The sequence below is a fragment of the Phoxinus phoxinus genome (assembly GCF_949152265.1).
Source record: "Phoxinus phoxinus genome assembly, chromosome: 1".
Taxonomy (NCBI): domain Eukaryota; kingdom Metazoa; phylum Chordata; class Actinopteri; order Cypriniformes; family Leuciscidae; genus Phoxinus; species Phoxinus phoxinus.
In genome coordinates, this window is record NC_136876.1 from 50,507,725 (window position 1) to 50,534,801 (window position 27,077).

General features: G+C 40.0%; 1 protein-coding gene across 2 annotated transcripts in view; it reads left to right on the forward strand.

Annotated features, from left to right (window-relative positions):
* Nucleotides 1-9,491: 9,491 nt before the first annotated feature.
* The window catches only part of LOC307003845 (H-2 class I histocompatibility antigen, Q10 alpha chain-like), a 38,540-nt gene continuing 20,954 nt past the window's right edge, over nt 9,492-27,077 (forward strand). For both annotated transcript variants that reach the window (XM_079622690.1, XM_079622691.1), the window contains exons 1-5: nt 9,492-9,685; nt 19,877-20,149; nt 20,241-20,528; nt 20,606-20,890; nt 25,068-25,196. In XM_079622690.1, coding sequence (XP_079478816.1) covers nt 9,604-9,685; nt 19,877-20,149; nt 20,241-20,528; nt 20,606-20,890; nt 25,068-25,196 — 1,057 coding nt within the window. In that variant the 5' untranslated portion in view covers nt 9,492-9,603. The remainder of the gene's footprint in view (nt 9,686-19,876; nt 20,150-20,240; nt 20,529-20,605; nt 20,891-25,067; nt 25,197-27,077) is intronic.

A 27,077-nucleotide genomic window follows, 5' to 3' on the forward strand; every position in this document is an offset into this window, starting at 1 on the left:
AAATTAATTAATATCACTATAATTTTAATGTATGTGACAAAAGAAGCATGTCCAAATTCACAGTACGCTAAAAGAGTACATTAAAAGTCCGTAAAAATAGGGCGCAATTTACTTTATTAACAGGTGTTTTACCTACAAATTGAATTACACGTCGCATTTTGTTGTTTTAAGGGTTAATAATGACAATTTCCGTAAAATTACTGAATAATAACTTGCCAGAAAATGTCATAAGCAAAAAGTCTTCGACATGACGAATGTAGTACTTCCAGGATTAAACACACACATTCACATAGTTTTTACAAGTATGGTACTTGTTTAAAATGATATATGCCATGATATATGCAACCACTGTGTATTTAGTTTGTATTCTTAAAGGGATAGTTCACCTAAAAATGTAAATTCTGTCATTAATTATCTCACCCTCATGTCGTTTTAAACCTGTACGACTTTCATTCATCTTCGGAAACACAAATCAAGATATTTTTGAGGAAATCTGAGAGTTTTCGGTCCCTCCATTGACAGGTTACGCAACTACCACTTTCAAGCTCCAGAAAGGTAGGAAAGACATAATTAAAGTAATCCACGTGACTTCATTCATTTAATCTCAACTTTATAAAGTGACGCGAGTGCTTTGTTTGCGAAAAAAAACTACCACTTTATTTACAAAATATTAATCTCCAACACACATTCACGCAACAATGTTTGCTGTCGCGTCAACACAACATGCATGTGTGATCACAGCGAACATTCAGATCTGTGTCCACGCTGATCCAGAGAGATGGATCGATATGAAATCGCTTCACAAACCACACAGTATCATTATTTCTGTCTTACCAATATTCATATTAATCACAGAAGTACAGGCTGTAAAGTTTTTAATTCGGGATAAAAACACTGATGTGTACAGTAGATATCAAAATAAAGCCAAGTACTTTTTGATGGTAACCTGGCGCATCAAATAACGATTTTTATCAATTAAATCGTTACACCAGTAGGTGGCGATAAGTCACTGTGAAACATTTATTTGTCATTGAATCATTCATTCAATAGATTTGTTTAAAAACGCTGATTCATCCAGTTATTAACCAAGTGAAGCATTTATGGGTGAGTCATTGAATCATTCGTTCAAACCGAGTTAAAACAAACTCAAAAATTAAACAAATGATTTACGTAAAAAAAGAGAGATTTAAGTCTAAATATTTAGAGATTTAAGTCTAAATATTTTGAGATTTAAGTCTAAATATTTTGAGATTAGAGTCTAAACATTTTGAGATTAGAGTCGAAATATTTTTAGATTAAAGTCGAAACATTTTGAGAATAAAGTCGAAATATCTGAGATTAAAGTCGAAATATTTTTAGATTAAAGTCGAAATATTTTGAGATTAGATTCGAAATATTTTGAGATTTAAATCGAAATATTTTTAGATTAATGTCGAAACATTTTGAGATTAGAGTCGAAATATTTTTAGATTAAAGTCAAAATATTTTTAGATTAATGTCGAAACATTTTGAGAATAAAGTCGAAATATTTTGAGAATAAAGTCGAAATATTTTGAGAATAAAGTCGAAATATTTTGAGAATAAAGTCGAAATATTTTGAGAATAAAGTCGAAATATTTTGAGAATAAAGTCGAAATATTTGAGAATAAAGTCGAAATATTTGAGATTAAAGTCGAAACATTTTGAGTTTAGAGTCGAAATATTTTGAGATTAAAATCTAAACATTTTGAGATTAAAGTTGAAACATTACGAGAATAAAGTCGAAACATTACGAGAATAAAGTCGAAACATTTTGAGATTAAAGTCGAAACATTACGAGAATAAAGTCGAAACATTACGAGAATAAAGTCGAAACATTACGAGAAAAAAGTCGAAACATTACGAGAATAAAGTCGAAACATTTTGAGATTAAAGTCGAAACATTACGAGAATAAAGTCGGAATATTTTGAGATTAAAGTCGAAACATTACGATAATAAAGTCGGAATATTTTGAGAATAAAGTCGAAACATTACGAGATTAAAGTCGAAACATTTTGAGATTAAAGTCGAAACATTACGAGAATAAAGTCGGAATATTTTGAGATTAAAGTCGAAACATTACGATAATAAAGTCGGAATATTTTGAGAATAAAGTCGAAACATTACGAGATTAAAGTCGAAACATTACGAGAATAAAGTCGGAATATTTTGAGAATATATATTTTTTTATTTTGCGGTTCAGGGGCTTCCGTAAAAAAAATGTATGGCAGTAATTAACATTTTATCAGAACCTCTAGTAACTTACATGTTATTTTGTTTCGTTGTCTGTTCAGAATCGTGGGAGAATCTCTATTTGAAAAAATAATAATAATAATAATCTTGATCCTCAATTCTTCCAGAATGGTGCAGCTCCAGCATAGAGCTATAACTTTACTATCGATTCGAATCACATTACATCCTTTTTCCATTAAAATTACAACAACAAAAAACACAGTGAATCTGCTTTGGTGTGTCTCGTGAGTTTCGGCCTTATGGAGAGGGCACTATAACCTCCAGCGATGGGAAGGTATTGTGTTGGCGTTCTGCGAGTTGTCCTAAACAGTTCCCAGAAGAGTATGTAGCCTAAGGGAATGTGGCTTTGATGGCAGGAGTGGCCGTCATTAGTGGGAGTGTTGGGGGGGGAGGCCGATGAGAGCAGTTTTACACCGATGGAGCAGATGTTAGTGTTGGCTGACGACTGAAGACCAGCGGGTCCTGTGCCAGCTTCACACCAGCTAGACCTTAACAGCCCGAGAATACAGTTTACGTGTGTGACCCTGGACCACAGAACCAGTCTGGAGCCGCACGGGTGTATCTGTGGCAATAGCAACTATACATTGTATGGGTCAAAATTATCCATTTTTCTTTTATGCCAAAAATCATTAGGATATTAAGATCATGTTCCATGAAGATATTTAGTAAATTTCCTACCGTAAATATATAAAACATGTATTTTTGTGAGCGAATGCAGCACAATCGTGAACATAAATGCACAACTTTAAAGGAGATTTTCTCAATGTTTAGATTTTTTAGTTGTAACTCGACCAAATATTGTCCTATCATAACAAACCACACATCAATGGAAAGATTATTTATTATTTTTTCAGGCGTTCATCTCAATTTCAAAAAATTTACCCATGTGACTGGTTTTGTGGTCCAGGGCAGGCAGGGTCACACCATGATGTGGGAAGAAAGGGGCTGTGCGTAAGTAAGTTACAACAACTTAGCTTCATTTTGAGGTAAATGGGCACCAACTAAGATACAACTTACGCACTAGCTTACTAAATATTTTTGCGTTGCACCATTACACTTAGTTGAAGCGTAACTCTTTGTAAACTAAATACTTACGGCAGCCTCCGATCAGGAGTAAGTTAGGCTAACGGTTGGACTAAATTATCCGACTGACTGAACTGCATCAATAAGCTCTTCTTTTACCTGACAGACTTAAAGTCTTTAGACATATTTGATAATGCTGACATTTACACTCGCTTACATTGTAAGAGAGAGAACATTATGTGAAAAGATTACTTTAGCGGCTCATCAACACGTAACGTTACCCGTCCTACAGCGCCGCTGTGTGCATCGGTCCCATCGGCCCGTGCTGTGCGTGTCACATACAATCAGTCATAATCAATGTTATTTCTTATGCGTTCAGTTACATTATATAAAAACACTTCTGTTAGTCATGATTAAGTGTCGTGGGATAATAGAAACATATTTTACCATCATTTAAACCTGATTTCTCGGCCGCTCCTCGTTAGTATAGTGGACAGTATCTCCGCCTGTCACGCGGAAGACCGGGGTTCGATTCCCCGACGGGGAGACATTTTCTTATTATTTTTTGTATGAGATATATTCCCTTGTGTTTGTTCAATAAAAAAACAAACAACTTCTGCTCACGTATTTGAAGGCTGCTATTGGATTATCGAGGCTAAACGTCATATTATGCGACTACGCATTACTTTACGGAGAGTTTACGACCCTATACTGAGTACGACCTACTAGCTATCTGTCTTACGAACAAATGGGGCAACGGAATAAAGTACAGAGTAAGTTATAAACTAGCTAGTAGATTGAGATTGAGTAGCCTATTAAGAAAGTAAATAATCACATATGTTGATGTCGTGTTGACTTGACACGGTCCAGATCTGAATATGCAGGCCTTATAAGCTGCCAGAGTCACATATTCTGGCTCTCGTGTCAGGACCGGGACTCGATCAGTGTAACCCAGATTTCTGTGGTAAAAATAAGACACCTGAACAAGGACAGCTGATGTAACTCTCTCCCTCCTCCTGCACTGCACGTGTAGCATTATCACCGTAGCTTTTAATAAACTTATCATACGTGTTTCTTATTCTCAGATCAATAAGAGTCTGGTTACACTTTATTTCAGTAGAATAAGTTGACATGATGTAATTATAAAGTTATTGTCATGTTGAGCAGCATCACAATAAAGAGTTAGCGGATATTAAGCAGACAATCTACTACTACTCTAATGAGGGGATATTGACATGTCTAAAGAAGTGGACATTGAAGGTTTTTTTTTTTTTTTTTTTTTTTTTTTTTTAAGTGGACATTGAAGTGTAACCAACAGTTTGACTTGAAATGAGGACTGCAATGCAAAATGTCACGTGCACATCGGCTTTTAAGAGTTTGCTGCCATCTGGTGTCCATTATCATGCGTTTGGAAGGGGAGTATGTGATAAAACCCTTGATTTTACCGTTAAAGTTGAGACAAGCTGTGAATTCATTAAAGTGCTGCTCACATGTGACGGTCTTTCTTTTTTCTTTTCTTTTGTCCATGTGCTTCCTTGATGTGTGTATCCATTGCGATAGAGATGTAATTGCTTGCTCTGAAATCTCTATTCAGCCCTTACTGGATTGTCTAATGAACGAGCACGTGTAGAACACACACACACACACACACACACACACACACACACACACACACACACACACACACACACACACACACACACACACACACACACACACACACACACACACCGGGGTTCGATTCCCCGACGGGGAGACTTTTTCTTATTATTGTTTTTTTGTATGAGACATATATTCCCTTGTGTTTGTTCAATAATAAACAACAACTTCTGCTCACGTATTTGAAGGCTGCTATTGGATCATCGAGGCAGAACGTCATATTATGCGACTACGCATTACTTTACGGAGAGTTTACGACCCTATACTGAGTACGACCTACTAGCTATCTGTCTTACGAACAAATGGGGCAACGGAATAAAGTACAGAGTAAGTTATAAACTAGCTAGTAGCCTCTGTGGACTTTACGTTACAATTAAAGAAATAACGTACAAACCCGACCCTGTTTACTAGAGCTAAACTACACACGGTGCATATGGGAAAATAATTTAGGCTACTTGTATTTTTTCTTCTTCTTTTTTTACATAAAGAAATTAAAATTCACCCTTTATATTTTATAAATGCATGCCATCTTATTGTTTACAATTAATCCATTTGTTTAATTAAAAATGAGTGAATGGATGGTGAAAAGTGCTGGCTGGATGGGAGAGGGGTTGAAACCATCAGCGGGAATGAAACTCGTATCAGAGGTGTTGACTTTAAAATAGTGTGCATTGAAGGTCAGAATGAGTAGCCTATTAAAGGATAATTCCGGTATTTAACACCTTGAGTCTATATTGTAGTTTGTTTTGGATGAACAAGAGTGGTGGACAACATTTTTTTGACAATGGTTCCTCTCTCGAGTTTTTGACTATAAAAGAATTGGCCATGGACCCATTTAACATTGGAGTCAATGTGCATGTCCGAAAATGTCATTAAAACAGCCGATAATGTTCGTTTACAAAACTGTTAAACTCACCGAGTGGTTATAGTGGTGTTAGTTGATGTTCCAGAAACAAAAAGTGTTGTGAAATACACTGTCGTGTTTTATTCGTCATTTTGTAAAATCCCATTGAATTCTGTTGAAGGACTGAGTGCTCGTTAATATAAATGCGCTACCGGAAACGGAAAGGGGGCTGTTTACATTTGGTCGATGTAGTCTTTTTGCTCGCTTCCGTTTCTCATAAGGCTAGCGAGCAGAGCAACTGTGCTCAGGGAGAGTAAGCCAAATAAACACACAAAACCTTCATTAATAATTGTTACTTGTAATATGGATTATGAAAAGTGGATAGTGTCCCGCGAGACATAAACATCGGTTATCGCCATCAAGTGGTCGGGAGAGTGCTAGCGCTTCAGATTCAAATATTGAGCGGAAGTTACACGGTTGTGAAGTGTCTGAAAAAATAGTTCCACTATAGCAAAATAAACGGATTGGAATCATATATTGCGACGATATATTGTTTATAATCATCAACTAACATCACTAACCACTCGGTGAGTTGCACAATTTTGTAAACGAACATTATTGGCTGTTTTAATGACATTTTGGGACATGCCCATTGACTCCAATGTTAAATGGGTCCATGGCCAATTCTATTATAGTCAAAAACTCGAGAGAGGAACCATTGTCAAAAAAATGTTGTCCACCACTCTTGTTCATCCAAAACAAACTACAATGTAGACTCAAGGTGTTAAATACCGGAATTATCCTTTAAGAAAGTAATCACATGATGTCGTGTTGACTTGAAATGGTCCAGATCTGAATATGCAGGCCTTATAAGCTGCCAAAGTCACATATTCTGGCTCTGCTTTCAGGACCGGGACTCGATCAGTGTAACCCAGATTTCTGTGGTAAAAATAAGACACCTGAACAAGGACAGCTGATGTAACTCTCTCCCTCCTCCTGCACATTATCACTGTAGCTTTTAATAAACTTATCATTGTGTTTCTTATTCTCAGATCAATAAGAGTCTGGTTACACTATATTTCAGTAGCTAGAGCAAGTTGACATGATGTAATTATAAAGTTATTGTCATCTGTTGAGGAGCATCACAATAAAGAGTTAGCAGATATTAAGCAGACAATCTAATAATGCTCTAATGAGCGGTAATTGACAAGTTGCAAAATTACATGTCTAAATACATTAAAGTGTAACCAACAGTTTGACTTGAAATGACGACTGTCTGCAATGCAAAATGTCACGTGCACATTGGATTTTAAGAGTTTGCTGCTATCTGGTGTCCATTATGGACCTGGAGCCGGTATATATTAGCCTGGGAAAACCCAGACCACTCTCAGTTGTAACTGAGTAAGGGTCTGGCAAAGCTCCATAGACAATTCATTTCCACAGGGGCGTCACCAACGGACGTCGGATAGATCTAAAACCAATCAGAGCGATGAATGACATGACGTATGCAGAGCGACGGAGAAACATCTCGAGACTCTCAGCAATTCTCTGTTTGTGTTAACGAAAATTACCATTTTTAATCGCCTGAAACAGACGCGATAGCTGATTCGAACGAGTGATGTTGTGATGTTCCACGGCGGCATCCATCTCTGTAATGTACAAAATCTGCGTCACCGTCTCTGCTCTGTCGTCATCGTGTAAAGCCCGCCCCAACGTTTCTGATTGGTGCCGCGATTTCGATGGATTGGAAATGGGTTTCGATGTGCTCTTTGCCAGACCCACTTGCAGAGCAAATCTAAATTTGCCGGAAGTGGTCTGGGTTTTCCCAGGCTAGGTAGATATACGACCCACGCGGTTCTACGCCCCTGTTGTTCCTGATGCGTCCAGTAGAGGGAGGCTGTACAGCGACACAAATTGAGGTATGTTTTAATCTTTTTTTTAATTAATTAATTCATTTATTTTGTATTGCAAATGAAAGGATACAGACATTAACAGTGAAAAGAGAAAAAAAAAAAAAAAAAACCAAAGGGGGGTATAAGGACATCAAAAGAGATTGAATTAGGCTATACAAATCAATACAATATTACATTTTGTCAATATAAAAAATTAAAGGTTCTTTACAACAGACTCAAGGATATTATTTGTTTTAGAAACCTTTGAGTTTGAAGGTTTTGACATCTTAGAAGAAAAAAGGGGAGAATATTCTAAAAATCAAGATTAAATTGAATGGTTCTGCCTTTATGAAGATGAAACTTGCCCAGAAGTTACCAAAAAGTTCTTGACAGTCAGGTTTATGTTCAATCTGGCTTAAACGTATCTTACCACGTGTAGGTTTAGCTGCTACTAGTCTTCTCTACTCACTTTAAAATTAATTTTCTTTTTAATTTTCTTTTGTTGCTTGCGTGTGATGGCCTTTTCTGGTAAGACCCTGTTTACTCCTTGCATTAAAATATTACAGTATTGGAAATATGTGAACTTGTTTTTTTACAATCTATGGTGTGACTGTGAACACACAAAAGACACATTTATAATAGGCATATATGTATCTGTACGTAAATCTCTCTCAAGAGTTGAACTGCACACACTCACTCAAATATTTTGATTATTTCCAACGTCACACATGATAAAACCCACATTAAAAACTTTCCCCATATATGGTTTGAATGTAGATTCTGGTTTGAGTTGTTTCTCATTATCTAATTTATATCTTAATATAAATTTTTTCTTAAACTACACTTTTTCTTTTTTACGATTTACGAAATAAACGACTTACAGAGACATACATGGACACGTTTTTAATGTCATTTTCAATTTTCCAAAAGAAATCAAAGTGGCTTGACACAATTTATCCACTATTCGTCCACCAACAAGTTCCTGTGCCGTTCTACTTTGAAGATCAGGAGCAAATTGATGCAATCCACACCTGACATCACTTCTGGGCAACACACACACACATTTTGTTTTATCAGTGAGTGGGAGCACTTTGACAGGAGGATAGAAAAATAGTAAAAGAAGAGTGTCAAACCATAGGGGTGTCATTATAATTCATAAATTGTGTTAATAAAAAAACATTTTGTGAACAACAATATTGTCTCTTTCTTCTAAATGGCCCTTGGAATTTTAGAAAAGGGATAAATTGTGTTTGTCTTCATAAAATGCTATGTTGGACACTGTTTTGTAGCTGTATGACGACCAATAGAGAATAGTACAGCATATTAATCGAGGATCCATTACTGTAGGCTAAATTTGGTTAATATCTAAATGTAACTTTAAATATATTCACAACAACATATTTCACTCAGCCTCCGTATAAAAACATATAATGGTGAATATGCCTATAACTGCAGTAGGTCATATCATTGTCATCATAACACATTGATCCTATGTGTATTTTTAATTTTTCACTTCACAAAAACAAATAGTCTTCTGAAGTACTACAGAAGACTATTTGTTTTTGTGAAGTGAAAAATTTAAAATACACATAGGTATTTTTATTTATTTAAAATAATTAAAAATAAAGAGAGTGAAGTGCCCGACTGAATATCTACATCTTCTATTTTAATCCGTGCAGATCTACACTGTAAAGTTTATATAAAAAAAATTAAAAAAAAATTTAAAAAAATGGTCAAGGACGGGTTATTAATGTGCAAGCGTCGATTTACTGATGTTATTTCGCAGTATATCCCCCTACTGGAAGGGCATATAGGCTACAACAGGGGCGTATATCTACCGGCTCCAGGTGTGCCTAGCCCTAGATCACAAGTAAACATCAGTGTTAGATGGCCTAATCAGAAGCTTATTAATCATGGACACCGGTGTCGCGACAAAGAGTTTTGCTCTGCTTTGCCTTTTCTTTCTTTGTGGGACTTCGCCTTCACTTCAAACGGGTAAGTTAAATTATTACATTTTGCTGCGTTTGTTATTGAAAGAAAGTGAAAGTAACATTTTACGCTTCCTGGTCTAAACGGCTCTGCAGCGACATAATTTAAATTTGATTAGGAATTTATATACATGACATTTAAAAGTGTATCTATACGTACGAAATAGGTTACGAGTTTTGTCAAATAAAAAGTCCTAGGTGATCATAAAATCGATAACAGGATTAGCCGCCTCAAAATACATTTTTCCACAGAATACAATGGATACGGAAATTCTCACTGATCAACCTGAAAATAGTAAAACTTCTAGTTAGGATTGTTTTTTACTCAAATCACATGACTTTAGCTGTTTGATACACGCTCCGATCGATCCACTGAATCGAAACAAAAGATTCGTAAAGGGTTCGAAGCTTCATGACGCAGTGTTTCTAAATCCCCCATCGATCACTACCGCCATTTTCTGCAACCAGATTACTGTCGTTGAAAGTTTTGAGTTCAGACCATTGGTTCAGACCGACACCAGAAAACAATTTATTAATCATGGACACGGGTGTCACGACAAAGAGTTTTGCTTTGCTTTGTTTTTCTTTTCTTTGTACTTCGCCTTCACTTCAAGCGGGTAACGTTTAAATGATTACATTTTGCCTCGTTTGTTAAAGAAAGAAAGTGAAAGTAACATTTTACGCATCGTCTAAAACGGCTTTGCACCAACTATTTTATGTTCTATAGTACATGAAATTTAAAAGTGCATCTTTAGTATTATGAAGTAAATATACAGGATATATAGGATACGAGTTTTGTCATATAAAATAGCTTACTTTCCTCAAATTTGATATCGATCAACATGCCAGCGGCCTAGTTATTACGGATCATAAAATCGATATACCACACAGCAAAATCCCAAATTAACACTCTGTGTTTATATGAGTCCACACTCAGATTGTTATATGTAACACTGAAGCAGTGTTAAGGTTAATGAGATAATTAAGTGAATCATTTAGTTATTATTGAGCATTATTGAAGACACCTGATGATAACAAGCAGAATCACTGAAGAAGAAACCTGTAATTTTAAGTCACCATTATGGTGATCTGTATTTTCTTTAGTTGGGCTATTGACCCTTAAATCATTAACTTTAGAATTTGTTTGGCTGCTGTACCTATGCAATAACTGCAAGATGAATAAATAGGAAAGATGATCTGATGGTGTTGGTTGTGTTTTAACATAATCAAATTTATTTCACAATCATTTGACCTGATTGTTGAACTCAAATTGGGTTATGTTTACTTCATAGTAGCACTGTACTTGAAAAACATAATATCATTACATTTTACAATGTAATCCAAATAACTTGTTAAAAAATTGTTCTTAAATGAAAATGTACTCGGTTACTAACGTAACCTCGGTTCTCTCTAGAAGAGGAACGAGTACTGCGTCGAAGACGCTACGGGAAAGATTCTTTCTCGAGATATTGAAGCCTAAAAAATTAATCCTTAATTTTGTATTAATGTAAAACGCATTTCTGCAGCATACAGCCTTAGGCGGACAGCTTGCTGCTCTGCCAGAAAAAGCAGCAGCCTATGCGAGGCCTCAAGTGACACTTGACCCAATGAGGGCACTTTGCGCCCTCTGCGTCACGTCCCGCCGAAACGGGCGTGGCCTAGGCTATAAATACTCGAGCGTAGCTGCTCCAAACTGATTTTCGCCACTGAAGCGACGCAGAGTGGGCATGCACGGCACTGAGACGCAGTACTCGTTCCTCTTCTAGAGAGAACCGAGGTTACGTTAGTAACCAAGTACGTTCTCTTACGAGAGTTCTCTCGTACTGCGTCGAAGACGCTACGGGAACCCCGTGTAAAACGCTGTGCGTGCTCGGATCCAGCACAGACACCCAAGGGCGCGCGCGCCCAGGGCATGCAAGTGCCTACACACAACAACTCACAGAGAGTTTTATAAGGAGAGCGGCTAGAATAGCATCATCCCTTTAAAATAGCACATATATTTAATAAATAGATATATATGGTGGGTCATAGCAGCTCATGGGACATAGTTGTCAGTGAGTGATGCTTAAACATAAGGTGATCTGGGCTGCGATGCGGGGCAGGGACACCATTTGAGTCTCTTAGACCGAGAGCAGTTTAGTCTGCAACGCGGGAACCTCTAGGTTATAGAACCTTATAAATGTAGACGGGGAGGCCCAGCCTGCCGCCGTACAAATATCTTGCAACGAGATTCCACTATACCAGGCCCACGAAGAGGCCATGCCCCTCGTAGGGTGTGCTCTGATGCCCAGTGGGCATGTTAAACCTTCTGATGCGTAGGCCAGCGCTATGGCATCCACCACCCATCTAGACAGGCTTTGTTTCGTTGCGGCTCGCCCTTTAGAACTCCCACCAAACAAAACGAAGAGCTGCTCCGTCTGTCGAAAAACAGCGGAGCGGAACACATAAGCTCTTAATGCCCTGACCGGACAAAGGGAGCTATTTCCGTCCTCGGAGGCCGGCAGAGCCGACAGGGAGATGACCTGAGCCCTGAACGGTGTGTTGAGGGACTTAGGCACGTACCCATGTTTCGGTTTTAGTACGACTTTAGAGTCGTTAGGCCCGAACTCCATACATGACGCTCTCACTGAGAGTGCCTGCAAATCCCCCACACGCTTCACTGAAGCAAGAGCCAAAAGAAACACGGTCTTGAAAGACAAGTGTTTCATGTCAACTGAGTGTACAGGCTCAAATGGGGCACCCTTCATGGCATTCAACACCGTAGAAAGGTCCCAGATGGGGACTGAAGGAGGTCTGGGAGGATTCAGCCTCCTGGCTCCTTTGAGGAAACGAACCACCAGGTCGTTCCTGCCCAGTGAACGGCCAAGCGTCGGATTAACGAACGCTGATATGGCCACCACGTATACTTTAAGCGTGGATGGGGTCCTACCCTTATCCAACAGCTCTTGTAAGAAAGAGAGAATCTCCGTTTCCCCGCAGTGCAAGGGTGACAGACCCCGGTCTGAACACCAACCAGAGAACACAGACCATTTAGAGGTATAGAGCCGCCTAGTGGATGGGGCTCTAGCCTGCTCGATCGTGTCTAATACTCCCTTCGGGAGGTTAGCGGGTACCCGTTTATGGCCCACACATGTAGGGACCATAGTTCTGGGCGAGGATGCAAAATCGCGCCCTTGACCTGAGAGAGGAGGTCCCTCCTCACTGGTATCGGCCATGGAGCAGTGCTCGTCAGCTGCATCAATGCTGGAAACCATGCTTGGCTCGTCCAGTATGGGGCAACGAGTAGCACTGAGCCTCCGCTTTCTCTGATTCGCTCCAACACCTGAGGCAGGAGTGAGACAGGGGGAAAAGCATAGAGCGGACAGCGGGGCCAGACATTGGCCAGCGCGTTCGTGCTCTTTGGAAAGAATTTCGGGCAGTGAGCATTCTCTTGAGACGCAAACAGGTCTATTTCTGCTCTGCCGAACCTCTTCCACAGCAGCTGTACTGCCTGTGGGTGTAGAGACCACTCTCCCGTAGGAACGTTGTTCCGTGAGAGTCTGTCCGGGCCTATGTTCAGGTGCCCTGGCACGTGTACTGCTCTCAGTGAGCGTAGGTTGTGCCGGGCCCAGACAAAGAGGCGTTCCGTCAACCTGTAGAGGTTTCGGGATTTTACGCCCCCCTGGCGGTTTATGTAGGCCACAACCGACATGTTGTCCGAACGGACCAGGACGTGGTTTCCCTTTATCCGAGGACAAAAGCGCCTCAGCGCTAGGTCCACTGCCAACATTTCCAGGCAGTTTATGTGTAGTGACCTGACCCGTTCTGGCCACTGGCCAAAGAGCGGTCTGCCCTCGAGCAACGCTCCCCAGCCCGAGGTGGACGAGTCCGTGGACACCACCTTCACGCTCGAGGAAGTCCCCAGGCTTACACCTGACCGGTACCAGTCTGACGCACTCCATGGTGTCAGGGCTGCCATGCACACCTGATCGACCTTGAGGCGATAACGACCGTGGACCCATGCTCGGCGCGGCACTCGCGCTTTCAGCCAGAACTGCAGTGGGCGCATGCGCAGCAGACCCAGCTGTAGTACTGAAGAGGCTGAGGCCATAAGGCCTAGCGTCCTCTGAAACTTCCTGAGCGGGACTATGCGACCGCTGCGGAAGGATTTCAGCATATGCAGGATGTTCAGTCTGCGCTGTGATGACAGCTGTGCCGTCATGGACAGCGAGTTCAGTTCCGTTCCCAGAAAAGAAATCTTTTGACTGGGGATTAGTGAACTTTTCTCCCAGTTGACTCTGAGACCTAAACACTCGAGGTGATCGAGTATTAGGGTTCTGTGGCGAGTGAGTTCTGAACGTGATTGAGCTAGAATCAGCCAATCGTCCAAATAGTTCAGAATTCGAACGCCTCGGAGTCTCAGGGGTACCAGCGCCGCGTCCATGCACACTGTAAATGTACGAGGTGCTAGAGACAGGCCGAATGGCAGGACTGTGTACTGATATGCCTGGCCCTCGAAGGCGAATCTCAAGAATCGCCTGTGACGTGACGCAATTGGTATTTGAAAATAAGCGTCTTTCAGATCTATTGCCATAAACCAGTCTCCTCGGCGAATCTGCGCGAGGATTTTTCTGGTCGTGAGCATTCTGAACTTTCGCTTCATAAGCGCTCTGTTCAGATGCCTCAGATGGGTCTGAGACCCCCGTCTTTCTTTGGCACCAGGAAATATCTGCTGTACAAACCCCCTTCGCTCTGAGCTTGAGATAAAGGCTCTATGGCCCCTTTGCCCAAAAGCTTCGCTATTTCGGCTCGAAGTAGATGTGCTACTTCTGCTTTTACCGTGGTCTCGACCCTCGTCGTGTAACGGGGAGGGCGTCGAGAGAACTGTAGCGAATAGCCCCGGGAAGTTTTTCCCATGCATCTGCACGAGTAACTAGGGGTCGAATGAATTCCGGGCCCTGGTCGCGAAATGGCGGCGACACGCGAGCAACCGTGTGCTGTAACATGGACGGCGTGGCGTCTGAGGCGGGGGGCGCGCTTAATCGAGCGGGCATCCCGCGCGCGCTCAACTCTCTGGGTTGAGAGAGAGCGCACGGGGCGAGCCCCGTAGGGCTCGTTATGTTTGTGAATAAATGTGGGCGCGTGGTAGCGGGCACATTTATAACACGGGGAATACTGTGTTTTAGTACTGACTGACCGTGCGTTGGTTTCGTTTTTACAGAAACCCCGGGACGTGCAGTGTGTAGTGGTTGTGGGCACTGGGTAGTGGGCACGCTTACTACATGTGATGCACAATCGACCTGAATCGATTTTATGTGTGCAGACCCTGTGTTGAACGGGGTTGTGCTTGTGTGTACGAATGGGCACTGGGGAACACCAGAAATAAAACTCTTTTTTTGGATTTATTTGGGTCGTCGTGAAAACGGCGTTTGTGTGCAGGCAAACGGGCTTTACCGCCGGTTTGTTGGCTGCAGTATACACTGGTACAAACAATATTGCTGGGGCTGTACGAGCGGGAATCTTGGGTGGAAGTCCGGCCGCAGCGGGACCCGAACACCGTCTTTTTCCTAGTCGGGCTAGGATGGCGCCGAGGCCTCGGGCTTGATTGAGATCTTAGGCCGAGGCGAGAGCGTGGTCTCTCTCGGGCCTGCTGCTGCTGGGTTGCCGCGGCGGGCGCGGGGCGCTGCTGAGCTCGAACAGGCGGCTGTTTAGGGCGGCCTGTTGCGGAGCTGGAGCGCTTGGGCAGGAAATGTCTCATGGCTTGCGACGTTTTCTGTACCTCAGCTAATCGATCCGCGAAATCTTTGACGGATGATCCGAAGAGGCCGGTCGTCGAGAAGGGAGCGTCGAGAAACGCAGAGTACTCTGACTCCGCCATCTCCGAGAGCGTCAACCACAGATGTCTCTCTGCTACTGTCGCTGAGGCCATGATCCTCCCAATGGCGTGTGCGGCGGACTTTGTAGCGCGAAGGGCGAGGTCCGTGGCGCTATGTAAGTCCGGCACGTTGATCGCGCCCGGGCCTTCCTCGTCCAGCTTGCGGAGGAGGTTAGCCTGGTGGATCTGAAGCACCGCCATGGTATGCAACGCCGATGCAGCTTGTCCAGCGGCGGAGTAAACGCGGCCGTTCAAAGCTGACGAAGTGCGGCAGGCTTTCGAGGGTAGGACTCCCTTAGCCCGCCGTCCCGCAGAGGGTGGGCAAAGGTGAGCCGCTACGGCCTCCTCGACCGGAGGAAGAGCGTGGTAGCCTCTGTCTCGAGCACCGTCCACAATGGAGAATGCTGACGAGGCAGAAGTACGTACTCTGGCTGAGAATGGTGCTTTCCAGGACTTCGCCACTTCTTCGTGAAGCTCAGGAAGAAATGGGGCGAGCCTGGAGGGCGGCGAAGCGCGGTCTCCGGAGAGGAAGCAGCCATCCAGCCGGTTGAATCAGGCTGAATTCGGGCGTCGACCAATCGAGGCCGAGGCTCGACACGGCCTGTGAGAGCAGACGCATCAGCTCTGCCTCGATGCTAACTTTCCCTCATTGACGTTCCGGAAGGGCGGGGGAGGGGAGGTCCACGGAGAAGCTAGGGGCGGCGGCGGCGAGCTTCTCGCGGTGGAGGGAGGTTCCGGGACCCGCTGAGCGCGGCGCTTTTTACGGCGCGGCACTGCAGGGGGCGGAGGAGCAGCTTCGGTGAATGATGCTAGGCGAGTCCGCGGAGTCGCCATAGGCATCATGTCGCAATGATGGCAGCCGCCATCACCGAGAGCGATAGCTGCATGTTCCACACCCACTTTCTCAGACGGCGGTGGTGGCTTGCTATCCAGATCCAACGATGCGAGAGCTTCGTGAAGTGAAAGAAAATCAGTTTGGAGCAGCTACGCTCGAGTATTTATAGCCTAGGCCACGCCCGTTTCGGCGGGACGTGACGCAGAGGGCGCGAAGCGCCCTCATTGGGTCAAGTGTCACTTGAGGCCTCGCATAGGCTGCTGCTTTTCTGGCAGAGCAGCCAATAGGCGCGCAAGCTGTCCGCCTAAGGCTGTATGCTGCAGAAATGCGTTTTACATTAATACAAAATTAAGGATTAATTTTTTAGGCTTCAATATCTCGAGAAAGAATCTTTCCCGTAGCGTCTTCGACGCAGTACGAGAACTCTCGTAAGAGAACTTTTTTTTTTCAACACAGACATCAAGAATTAGCCTGTGAATCTCAACAATGGTGACAATAATAAAGCATGTTGCAGTGCATTCTGGGTGCCACCAATCAAAACTCATTCATGGCTCCCATCTTGCATTGCTGCATGAATAAATAATGAGCTTATGTTCAGAGGTGATCTGTTTGTCACCATTGTTGAGATTCATACGCTAATTCTTGATGTCTGTGTGTGCCTACATAGAATATATTTTTTCTAGAAGGATTATTTTTTAGTAATTGATTTGATCATTTGGATTTTATTGAAAAGGCTTAAATAGTATGTTCTACAAGGACAGTGTTGCTATAATCCATAAGATTATATTAATGAGTTCAGGTCAAATAATGATTGTCAAAACACATACAACACCATCAGATCACCATTTTTCTTTGTTCATCTGGCTGTAATAACTCAGTTACAGTGGCCAATCAAAATGTAAAGATAAAACTGTAAGGTTCAAGAGTCTAACTAAACCGAAAACAATAACTTGATTGACTTGATTTTTTTCATGACTTGATTTTTTAAATGTTCTCCTTCAGTGATTCTGCTTGTTAACATCAGGTGTCTTCAATAATGCTCATTCATCACACAATTATTCACTTAATTATCTCATTAACTTTAACACTCTTCAGTGTTACATAACACTCTATTGTTTTTTTTAGTCTATTTATATGAGTGTGGACTCTGATATAAACACTGATAGTGTTAATTTAACACTGGGGATTTTGCTGTTAAAAAATTAATTTGAGGCGGCTAATCCTGCCTCCAATTAATTTTTTAACAGAATACAATCTGGATATACGGAAATTCTCAAAAAGTAACCTGAAAATAGTGAAACTATTTCAGATCCAGGTAGTGTTTTTTGGGTGCACACATTTTGAATGATGTCCAAAAGACGTCTTTTCAACGTCTTTGTCACAAAAGTCGGACGTTGATAAGACGTCCACTGAGGAGCCAGAATGAAACTTTTTATGACGTCTTTTTTTGACGTGTTCTGCACGTCCGATATAGACGTTCACCGAACCTTTGTACAAGATTAAAAACTAGTTCAAATGTGGCCATTGTGGACATATTTTCAACATCATTTATGGTCTCATTTAGACATAATCACTTTGACTATTGCTGTCAGATGATCTTAGTGCGAATTAACAGAGGTTTAGATGTTGATATTTGTTTAATTTGAAGTGTCAAATTACCATTGTGGTGATCAGTGTTTGCTTTAGTTGGGCTCTTGGTCCCCTTTCCTTTTATTTTAGCTTTTCTTTGACTGCTCCACCTGTGTGTTTGTAAAGCACAATTGTTGTGGTAGCGAAATCAAAAAATACGTAAGATCAGGTATTTGCAACATATTGATGATGATGATGAAATCATCACAAAATAAACATTTAATTTTTGTCAGATGCTTTGGCATTCATAACCACCAACCTTTTGGAACTGCAATATTGGTACCAAAAGCATTAAAATGATCACTTATTTGAAGGTGTATAAAAAGCATGTGCACATGATGATTTGAGCAAATGTGTAATGAAGTCACACACAGACATCAATATTTTGCATATGATTCACAACAATTGTGACAATAAAAAAAAAAGCTTCATGCTGCAATGCATGATGGGTACCTTAATTCTCAAGCTTTTTTGTTTTTATTGTCACCGTTGTTGTGATTCATATCCAAAATCTCTAAGACTGTGTGTGACTTCATTATAAATTTGCTCAAAATCTCATGTGCACATGCTTTTGTTCTACCTTCATACAAGTGATAATTTTAATGCTATTGTCATCAATATTGCAGCTCCACAAGGTTGTTGGTTATGAATGCCAAATATAAACACAAAATAAAATATTTGATGTCCATTTTGTGATGATTATGTCATCATCAACATTGAGCTGACAACACCTCATACTTTTTCTTGGCTTTCTCTGCAACAACCATTGTGTTACAAAAACACAGGTGGAGCAGTCAAAGTAACGCTAAAGTAAAAGGAAAGGAAAGGGGACCAAGAGTAGCCTGGGAAAACCCAGACCACTCTCAGTTGTAACTGAGTTAGGGTCTGGCAAAGCTCCATAGACAATTCATTTCCACAGGGGCGTCACCAACGGACGTCACTCAAATGGCTCTGGGCGCAATTGGATAGATCTAAAACCAATCAGAGCGATGAATGACATGACGCATGCAGAGCGACGGAGAAACATCTGAGACTCTCAGCAATTCTCTGTTTGTGTTAACGAAAATGACCATTTTAAATCGCTTGAAACAGACGCGATTGCTGATTCGAACATGGATTCGAACGAGTGATGTTCCACAGCGGCATCCATCTTTGTAATGCACAAAATCTGCGCCACCGTCTCTGCTCTGTCGTCATCGTGTAAAGCCCGCCCCAACGTTTCTGATTGGTGCCGCGATTTTGACGGATTGGAAATGGGTTTCAATGTGCTCTTTGCCAGACCCACTTGCAGAGCAAATCTCAATTTGCTGGAAGTGGTCTGGGTTTTCCCAGGCTAGACCAAGAGCCCAACTAAAGCAAACACTGATCACCACAATGGTGACACTTTAAATTAAACAAATATCAACATCTAAACATCTGTTAATTCGCACTAAGATCATCTGACAGCAATAGTCAAAGTGATTATGTCTAAATGAGACCATACATGATGTTGAAAATATGTCCACAATGGCCACATTTGAACTAGTTGTTAACCTTGTACGAAGGTTTGATGAACGTCTATATCGGACGTGCAGAACACGTCAAGAAAAGACGTCATAAAAAGTTTCATTCTGGCTCCTCAGTGGACGTCTTATCAACGTCCGACTTTTGTGACAAAGACATTGAAAATACGTCTTTTGGACATCATTTTGCTTAGTGGGAATGGCCTCAGCTAGCCTAATAATAGTTTATTTGATTTATTACAATAGAGTTTGGTTATTTCTGTAACTGAAATGTTTTGAGACTGTATGCCTAACCCACCACTTATTTGATCCACAATTTGATTCACAGACCAATACGCTTGTTTTATGCACAGCTTATTTTATTCCTTTGTATTGCAGACAAACACTCCCTGTACTACATTTACACAGCCTTGTCCAAACCTGTCGAACTGCCGGGCATCTATGAGTTCACAGCTATGGGTCTTCTAGATGACAGACAGATTGACTATTACAATAGCAAGGAAAAGAGAAAGATTCCCACACAGCACTGGATGAAAGAGAAAATGCCGGAGGATTACTGGGAAAAGGGCACCCAATCAAGAAAGAGCAAAGAACAGTGGTTTAATGTCAATGTCAGAATTCTGATGGAACGTATGAAACACAATGATTCAGGTGAGGAACATTGATATACATGCATATAGTTATCATATTATATTGTTATCATCATCTGAAAGAAAACATTTTGTTTTTGGTCCTTTTTCAGATGTTCATGTTCTTCAGTGGAGACATGGGTGTGAAATTAATCAAGAGGGAATTGAACTGAAGTTTTCCAAAGCCATTAATGAGTACAGTTATGATGGTGATAACTTCCTGTCTTTTGATTATAAGGAGTCTCAGTGGGTTGCCCAAGTTAATGCAGCTCTTCAAACCAAGAGGAAATGGGATAATGTGCCCATCCTGACCCAGTACACCAAGGGCTACCTGGAGAAAGAGTGTGTGGACTGGCTCAACAAATTCAGAGAATATGGAGATGAGGAGCTCAGAGAGGGCTGTGAGTAAATGTAGAGTATTTGTTGATTATCTGCAGCTGTCATAGAGATATAACTGATTCATAAACTGTGTCCGCAGCTCCTCCAACTGTTCATGTGTTTGTGAAAAAGTCTACCAGTGACAAAACTAAGCTGCAACTCATCTGTATGGCCAGTGGTTTCTACCCCAAAGATGTTACGTTGACCATAAGGAGATATCGCACATCCCTGCCTGATGAGGAGATTAAATCCTCAAAAATCAGACCAAACCATGATGGAACCTTTCAGTTGAGGAAGAGTGTGGACGTCCAGGAGGATGAAAAAGCAGAGTATGACTGTTTTGTGTCCCACAAAACTCTCACAGAACCAATTATTGTCACATGGGGTAGGTAAAGTGAGAGTATCTAAATGATTAACTCATGCAAGCACAATTATCAATGAACTTGATACATGTTGCAAATATGTTTTATCCATGCCTTTCTACTTGTGTGTGCAAAATTAAAAATTGAATGAATGTGTAGCAATTTGTACAAATGCAGACATTTTTGTGAATACAAATGTTTTCTTTTGTATTAGTGTGTCATAATTTGCGCATGCAAAAAAGATGTGCATGTGTGGATCAGATGACACGTGTGCATTCATTGACGTCTTTTCTGAGTCGATCTCATTTGATTCATTTGGATTTTGAGACTTTCTTTTTGCTGTTTTTAAGCATTTCACAACACACACACAAACAACTACACATGAATAGGCCTGGTGCTAATAATTAATGTGTGCACAACTACCCTTCTATTTGACAAATTCACAAATGTGCGTCGCTACATTTAAACTAATACAATACAACTTGTGTGTGCAAAATCCAGAATCACAAGGATGTGCAGCATTTTGTACAAATAGAGACATAGTTGTTAATACAAAACCTCAATTTTGTATTAATGTAGTTCAGAATGTGTGCATGCAACAAGTATAATGTGCATTTGTGGATGAGGTGACACGCGTGCATTCATTGACTCGTTTCTGAGTCGATCCTGTTTGATTCATTTGGATTTTGAGACTTTCATTTCGCCGGTTTCGCCTGGCACGATCCACACACAGCTGTCTGAGAAAACCTGCTACCACTAGATGGCAGTATTCTGCTAAAACCGACAACGGCAGTGTAATCAAGCGTTCTTCCCCATTTAAGACGCTTAATGGATTTAAGTGATATTGAAGTGATATTTAGTACACAATATAGACCTACCTTATTAATAAAGCATAGCCTACTTTATAGAGGCAAACAGATTAAATCAGATTATGAACAACCCATATTGCTAACGTGCAATAGCGCGTTGCATGTTCAATGAGGTGTATCGGCTACTGAGTTATAATATCAGCGTCTTACTGCATTGATGTTAAGCTTTTTTGTAATAATCAGCTCTATGGGAGGAAAACTATATAGCCTACAGACAAGAGCCTATATGAACGCGACGCGCAATGTTTCACGTTAATGGCATTTTCCTTCCTGAGCCTGTTAAAGTTAAAAAGCTTAACATGAAATTCTGCAGTTGAGTTTAACTTTGCATGTGTATGGGAGAGCAACTGGTCTGAGAGCGCAGTGAAGTAGATTTTAGGTTTTATATTCGGCGCATTTTCTAAAGGGACTATCAGCAAATTCCACTCACAGTCAAAAAAATATAAACGTCCAATCATTCATTCAAATGAACGATACATCCAGTGTTATAGTAAATGCCTAGTGGGCAGACTGACTTATCCTACTGTATGTCCAGCCAATATCTCGATTGAACAGTACATTGTTTTGTTTTTTATTACTGTAAATTGTTTTTCTATTCATGTTCCAAAGTTTTAGTACGTTCCTAGTGATCGTCAGGTGAGATTTTGCATTATTCACCTGTAGTAAGTCACCAAAAACCCTTTTGGTGAATTACAGTAATTTTTTATTTAAAAAAAATTGTTTACTGTAAATACATTAAGGGTGGTATTGGGACCATTTCACCTGTAGTAAGCCAGTCTAGTCACCAGGAACATACTACAACCATTTTGAACATGAAAAAACCCTTTTGGTGTAAGTCAGTCTTACAGGAACCTTCTACGAGCTTTGGAATTTGAAAATGTGATTTTAAATATTAAAAGTAATTTTAATGAAAACAAATTATACGTTTTAACGCAGTTAGTGTAATTGGCAGACGTTCCCTTGTGCATCATGAGCTGTGGTAGCGCGTCAAAGCATTCTCATGTATGCAGCAATACACACGTAGGGCCTAGGTGATTTTCAATGAATATTTCATGTCGATATACAATGGTTGCATATTGTTAAAACTCATCGTGCCATAGTAAGACTATATAACAGTGACAAGGGTCAAGGGAAAACAAATGTCCTGCGAAAATCATCTTTTAACATTTAAAAACAGACATTTTCAAATTCCAAAACTTGTATACAAATGTGTAGTCCGATAAAAATAAGCCTATAATATGAACTCGACTGCGAAATTTCACGTTCTTTTTAACAGGCTCAGGAAGGAAAATGCCATTAACGTGAAACATTGCGCGTCGCGTTCATATAGGCTCTTGTCTGTAGGCTATATAGTTTTCCTCCCATAGAGCTGATTATTACAAAAAAGCTTAACATCAATGCAGTAAGACGCTGATATTATAACTCAGTAGCCGATACACCTCATTGAACATGCAACGCGCTATTGCACGTTAGCAATATGGGTTGTTCATAATCTGATTTAATCTGTTTGCCTCTATAAAGTAGGCTATGCTTTATTAATAAGGTAGGTCTATATTGTGTACTAAATATCACTTCAATATCACTTAAATCCATTAAGCGTCTTAAATGGGGAAGAACGCTTGATTCCACTGCCGTTGTCGGTTTTAGCAGAATACTGCCATCTAGTGGTAGCAGGTTTTCTCAGACAGCTGTGTGTGGATCGTGCCAGGCGAAACCGGCGAAATGAAAGTCTCAAAATCCAAATGAATCAAACAGGATCGACTCAGAAACGAGTCAATGAATGCACGCGTGTCACCTCATCCACAAATGCACATTATACTTGTTGCATGCACACATTCTGAACTACTTTAATACAAAATTGAGGTTTTGTATTAACAACTATGTCTCTATTTGTACAAAATGCTGCACATCCTTGTGATTCTGGATTTTGCACACACAAGTTGTATTGTATTAGTTTAAATGTAGCGACGCACATTTGTGAATTTGTCAAATAGAAGGGTAGTTGTGCACACATTAATTATTAGCACCAGGCCTATTCATGTGTAGTTGTTTGTGTGTGTGTGTTGTGAAATGCTTAAAAACAGCAAAAAGAAAGTCTCAAAATCCAAATGAATCAAATGAGATCGACTCAGAAAAGACGTCAATGAATGCACACGTGTCATCTGATCCACACATGCACATCTTTTTTGCATGCGCAAATTATGACACACTAATACAAAAGAAAACATTTGTATTCACAAAAATGTCTGCATTTGTACAAATTGTTACACATTCATTCAATTTTTAATTTTGCACACACAAGTTGAAAGGCATGGATAAAACATATTTGCAACATGTATCAAGTTCATTGATAATTGTGCTTGCATGAGTTAATCATTTAGATACTATTTTCATCCCATATCTTTCCTCTGAAACAACTTGAAAGCATGATCTGTAAGTTTTTAGTTACCAAATAGCTTAGTAAAATTAGAGTTACATCTCTGTGTTTGTGACCATCATGACACCTGCAGTGTTTACTGAGGGTTACACTCACGGAAAGGATGGATCCCGTTTGTGTCGGAGACTCAGGGTCTATAAAAGAGAAATTATGCCACGTAGAAACTCTTACAGAGTGAAAACAAACACTTGCGATCCATAAACGTGTCTCTATAGGATAAGTGCACACAGTCTTATTAATAATTATCAGTACACCATAATGAGAGAAAATATCACAACCTATGACATTGACACTAAGAAGATTTAAAACCCGAAAGTCAAAAATAGTGCCAAGATAAGTTTTCTATTACAATTAAAATTAACGAATGCTACACTGAGAACCCTAATAAGTTGATTGAACTCAATTGATTTGAGTAAACTCGTTCCCTCAATTTAACTGAGTAATGGGGTCTCCCAAAACGTGCATATTTAAGTTTACTTAACTTGGTGCTTATGTAGACTTGACTTAAATTGTTTAGTTCACCAAACTTGACGATTATTTAATGTACTTAAACAATAAAGTTCACTTAACTTAGTGTTATTATTTTGCACTTAAATAAAAACAATGAACAACATATTGATCCTTTGAGTCTTTATTGACTACAATGTCAAATGGAAATGAGTCACACCCTGTACATAACTCTAAAGGTGGCAACAATGTCCAACATTATAACATTTTCTCCTGTAATGTGCAACACAAACACCTGTTAAAATCTCAGAAAATGTAGTTGAGTGTTATGTGACCCCTTTAAATTACTCGTTATTAAAGGTTTAAAAATGGAACTGAATTTTCTAAATGTAGTAGACATAACTTCGTCCATTTATTAATATTATTATTATTATTATTTGTTTGCAGATGGAAAATGCAAAGACTGCAATGAAGGCCCTGCCCTGGCTATTGGAATTGGAATTGGAGTTGCATTGGCAGTTGTAGTAGCTTTTGTTGCAGGGCTCGGCTTTTACCTTTATAAGTCTAAAAGACTTGGTGAGTATTAAAACATAATACAGATTCTGGGCACAATCTTTTTAATACTTTTCTCTGATAAAGGCTCTTTAAATGTCAGAACTGACAGGACTTCAGAGAGAAAACAAAATCTATTGTTTCACTTTGGGGTGAGCAGTTTGTCCAAAATCTTGAAATAGTCTATTGAAATCTATATTAATGTGGTTAATTTGCAAACAACTAACCTCCCCTTAAAAACTATACTTCTTAAAGGGTTAGTTCACTCAAAAATGAAAATTATGTCATTAATGACTCACCCTCATGTCGTCCCAAGCCCGTAAGACCTCCGTTCATCTTCGGAACACAGTTTAAGATATTTTAGATTTAGTCCGAGAGCTTTCTGTCCCTCCATTGAAAATGTATGAACGGTATACTGTCCATGTCCAGAAAGGTAATACAGACACCATCAAAGTAGTCCATGTGACATCAGTGGGTTAGTTAGAATGTTTTGTATAAAGGTATTTTTGGTGCAAATCAACTGAACGCCTGTGACAGTGGAACTTGTAGTTGTAGAGAATAGCCACACATGTGTATCAGTGAATTTAAAGTCACAGAGAGACATGTTTTAAGAGTTGCAAACTTGTAGACTTTTTTTTCTCTCCCACAAACACAACACAACAGATACACATTCTCAAATTCTTCATTGCAGGTGCACAAATCCTATTCTACAAATCACAAATTAAGAAATTTGTACGCTCACATTTTTGCTACAGTTGCTGCAGTGAATATGGTGCAAAACGCATTCACACACCCGCATCAACAAATGTGAAGTCACGGAGAAATGTTGCACATCCGCAAATCAGTGTGTGCATTCATCCAATGAGAGTTGCACACTTGTAGAATATTTTCTCACAAATGTCTTGGATATATTTCTAGCACAAACACAAGTACATAACTACAACTGCTTGAATCTGCTGTGACGAATCTCAAACACTGTTTTCGCGTTCAAGTGACAAGTTTCACGCGCTCTCCCTTTTGCACTGAGACAAGTGGAGCAAAAGTGAGTCGTGCATCTGTAGAGGCAGTGGGCGGAGCCGACATTAATATTCATGAGTTTCCCGGGCATGCGCGTGTCAAACTGCTCATTTTAGTTCACGCTCCTCATTTCTCAGCAGGTTTAATGGATTATTTCAAAAAAGGTGGATATAGTTTCTGCGCGACCTTAAACTACAATTGTCTATCGTTTCGTAAAGTTCATAAGGTTTTTATTAGTTTGCACATTTTGGGCTTTCGTCAATGACTGAATGATTGCAGGCATTCACTTCGTGTATAGGCCTTTATACATAACACGTAACTCGTTGTATAAATTGTAGCTTGCAAGGCTTTAAAACTGTGTCTTTTACTAATTGTTATCATTTGTTGAATGCAATAAATGAAATAAACCTGCATAAATGTATCTGTGGACTAACATTTTTTTTAAATATATGTGTGATTGTTCTTAAATTCTTGTTTATTTAAATAAGCCAAATAATTTAAGACCACACACAAGCATGAATATGTTGCTTTAATAAGTACATGAGAGAAATATTTAACATTATTTTATGGAATAGAATAAGCAACCAATTTGATGTTCACAAAAATATATATATATTTACAAATATACATGGCCTACTGGCCAAATTACATTACAAAATAATGTAACAATTAAAAAATATTGGCTATATATATTTTGATTACAAAGTGTGCTTGTGCTGGTTTTGATATAATAATAGCCTACACTACTGTTCAAAAGTTTGGTATTAGTAGGGTACCAAGACTACATTTATCTGGAAATATTTTATCAACTGTTTTCAATTTTAATGTTTAAAAAATATATATTGTGATGGCAGAGCTCATTACACCAGATTTCAGTGTCACTTGATC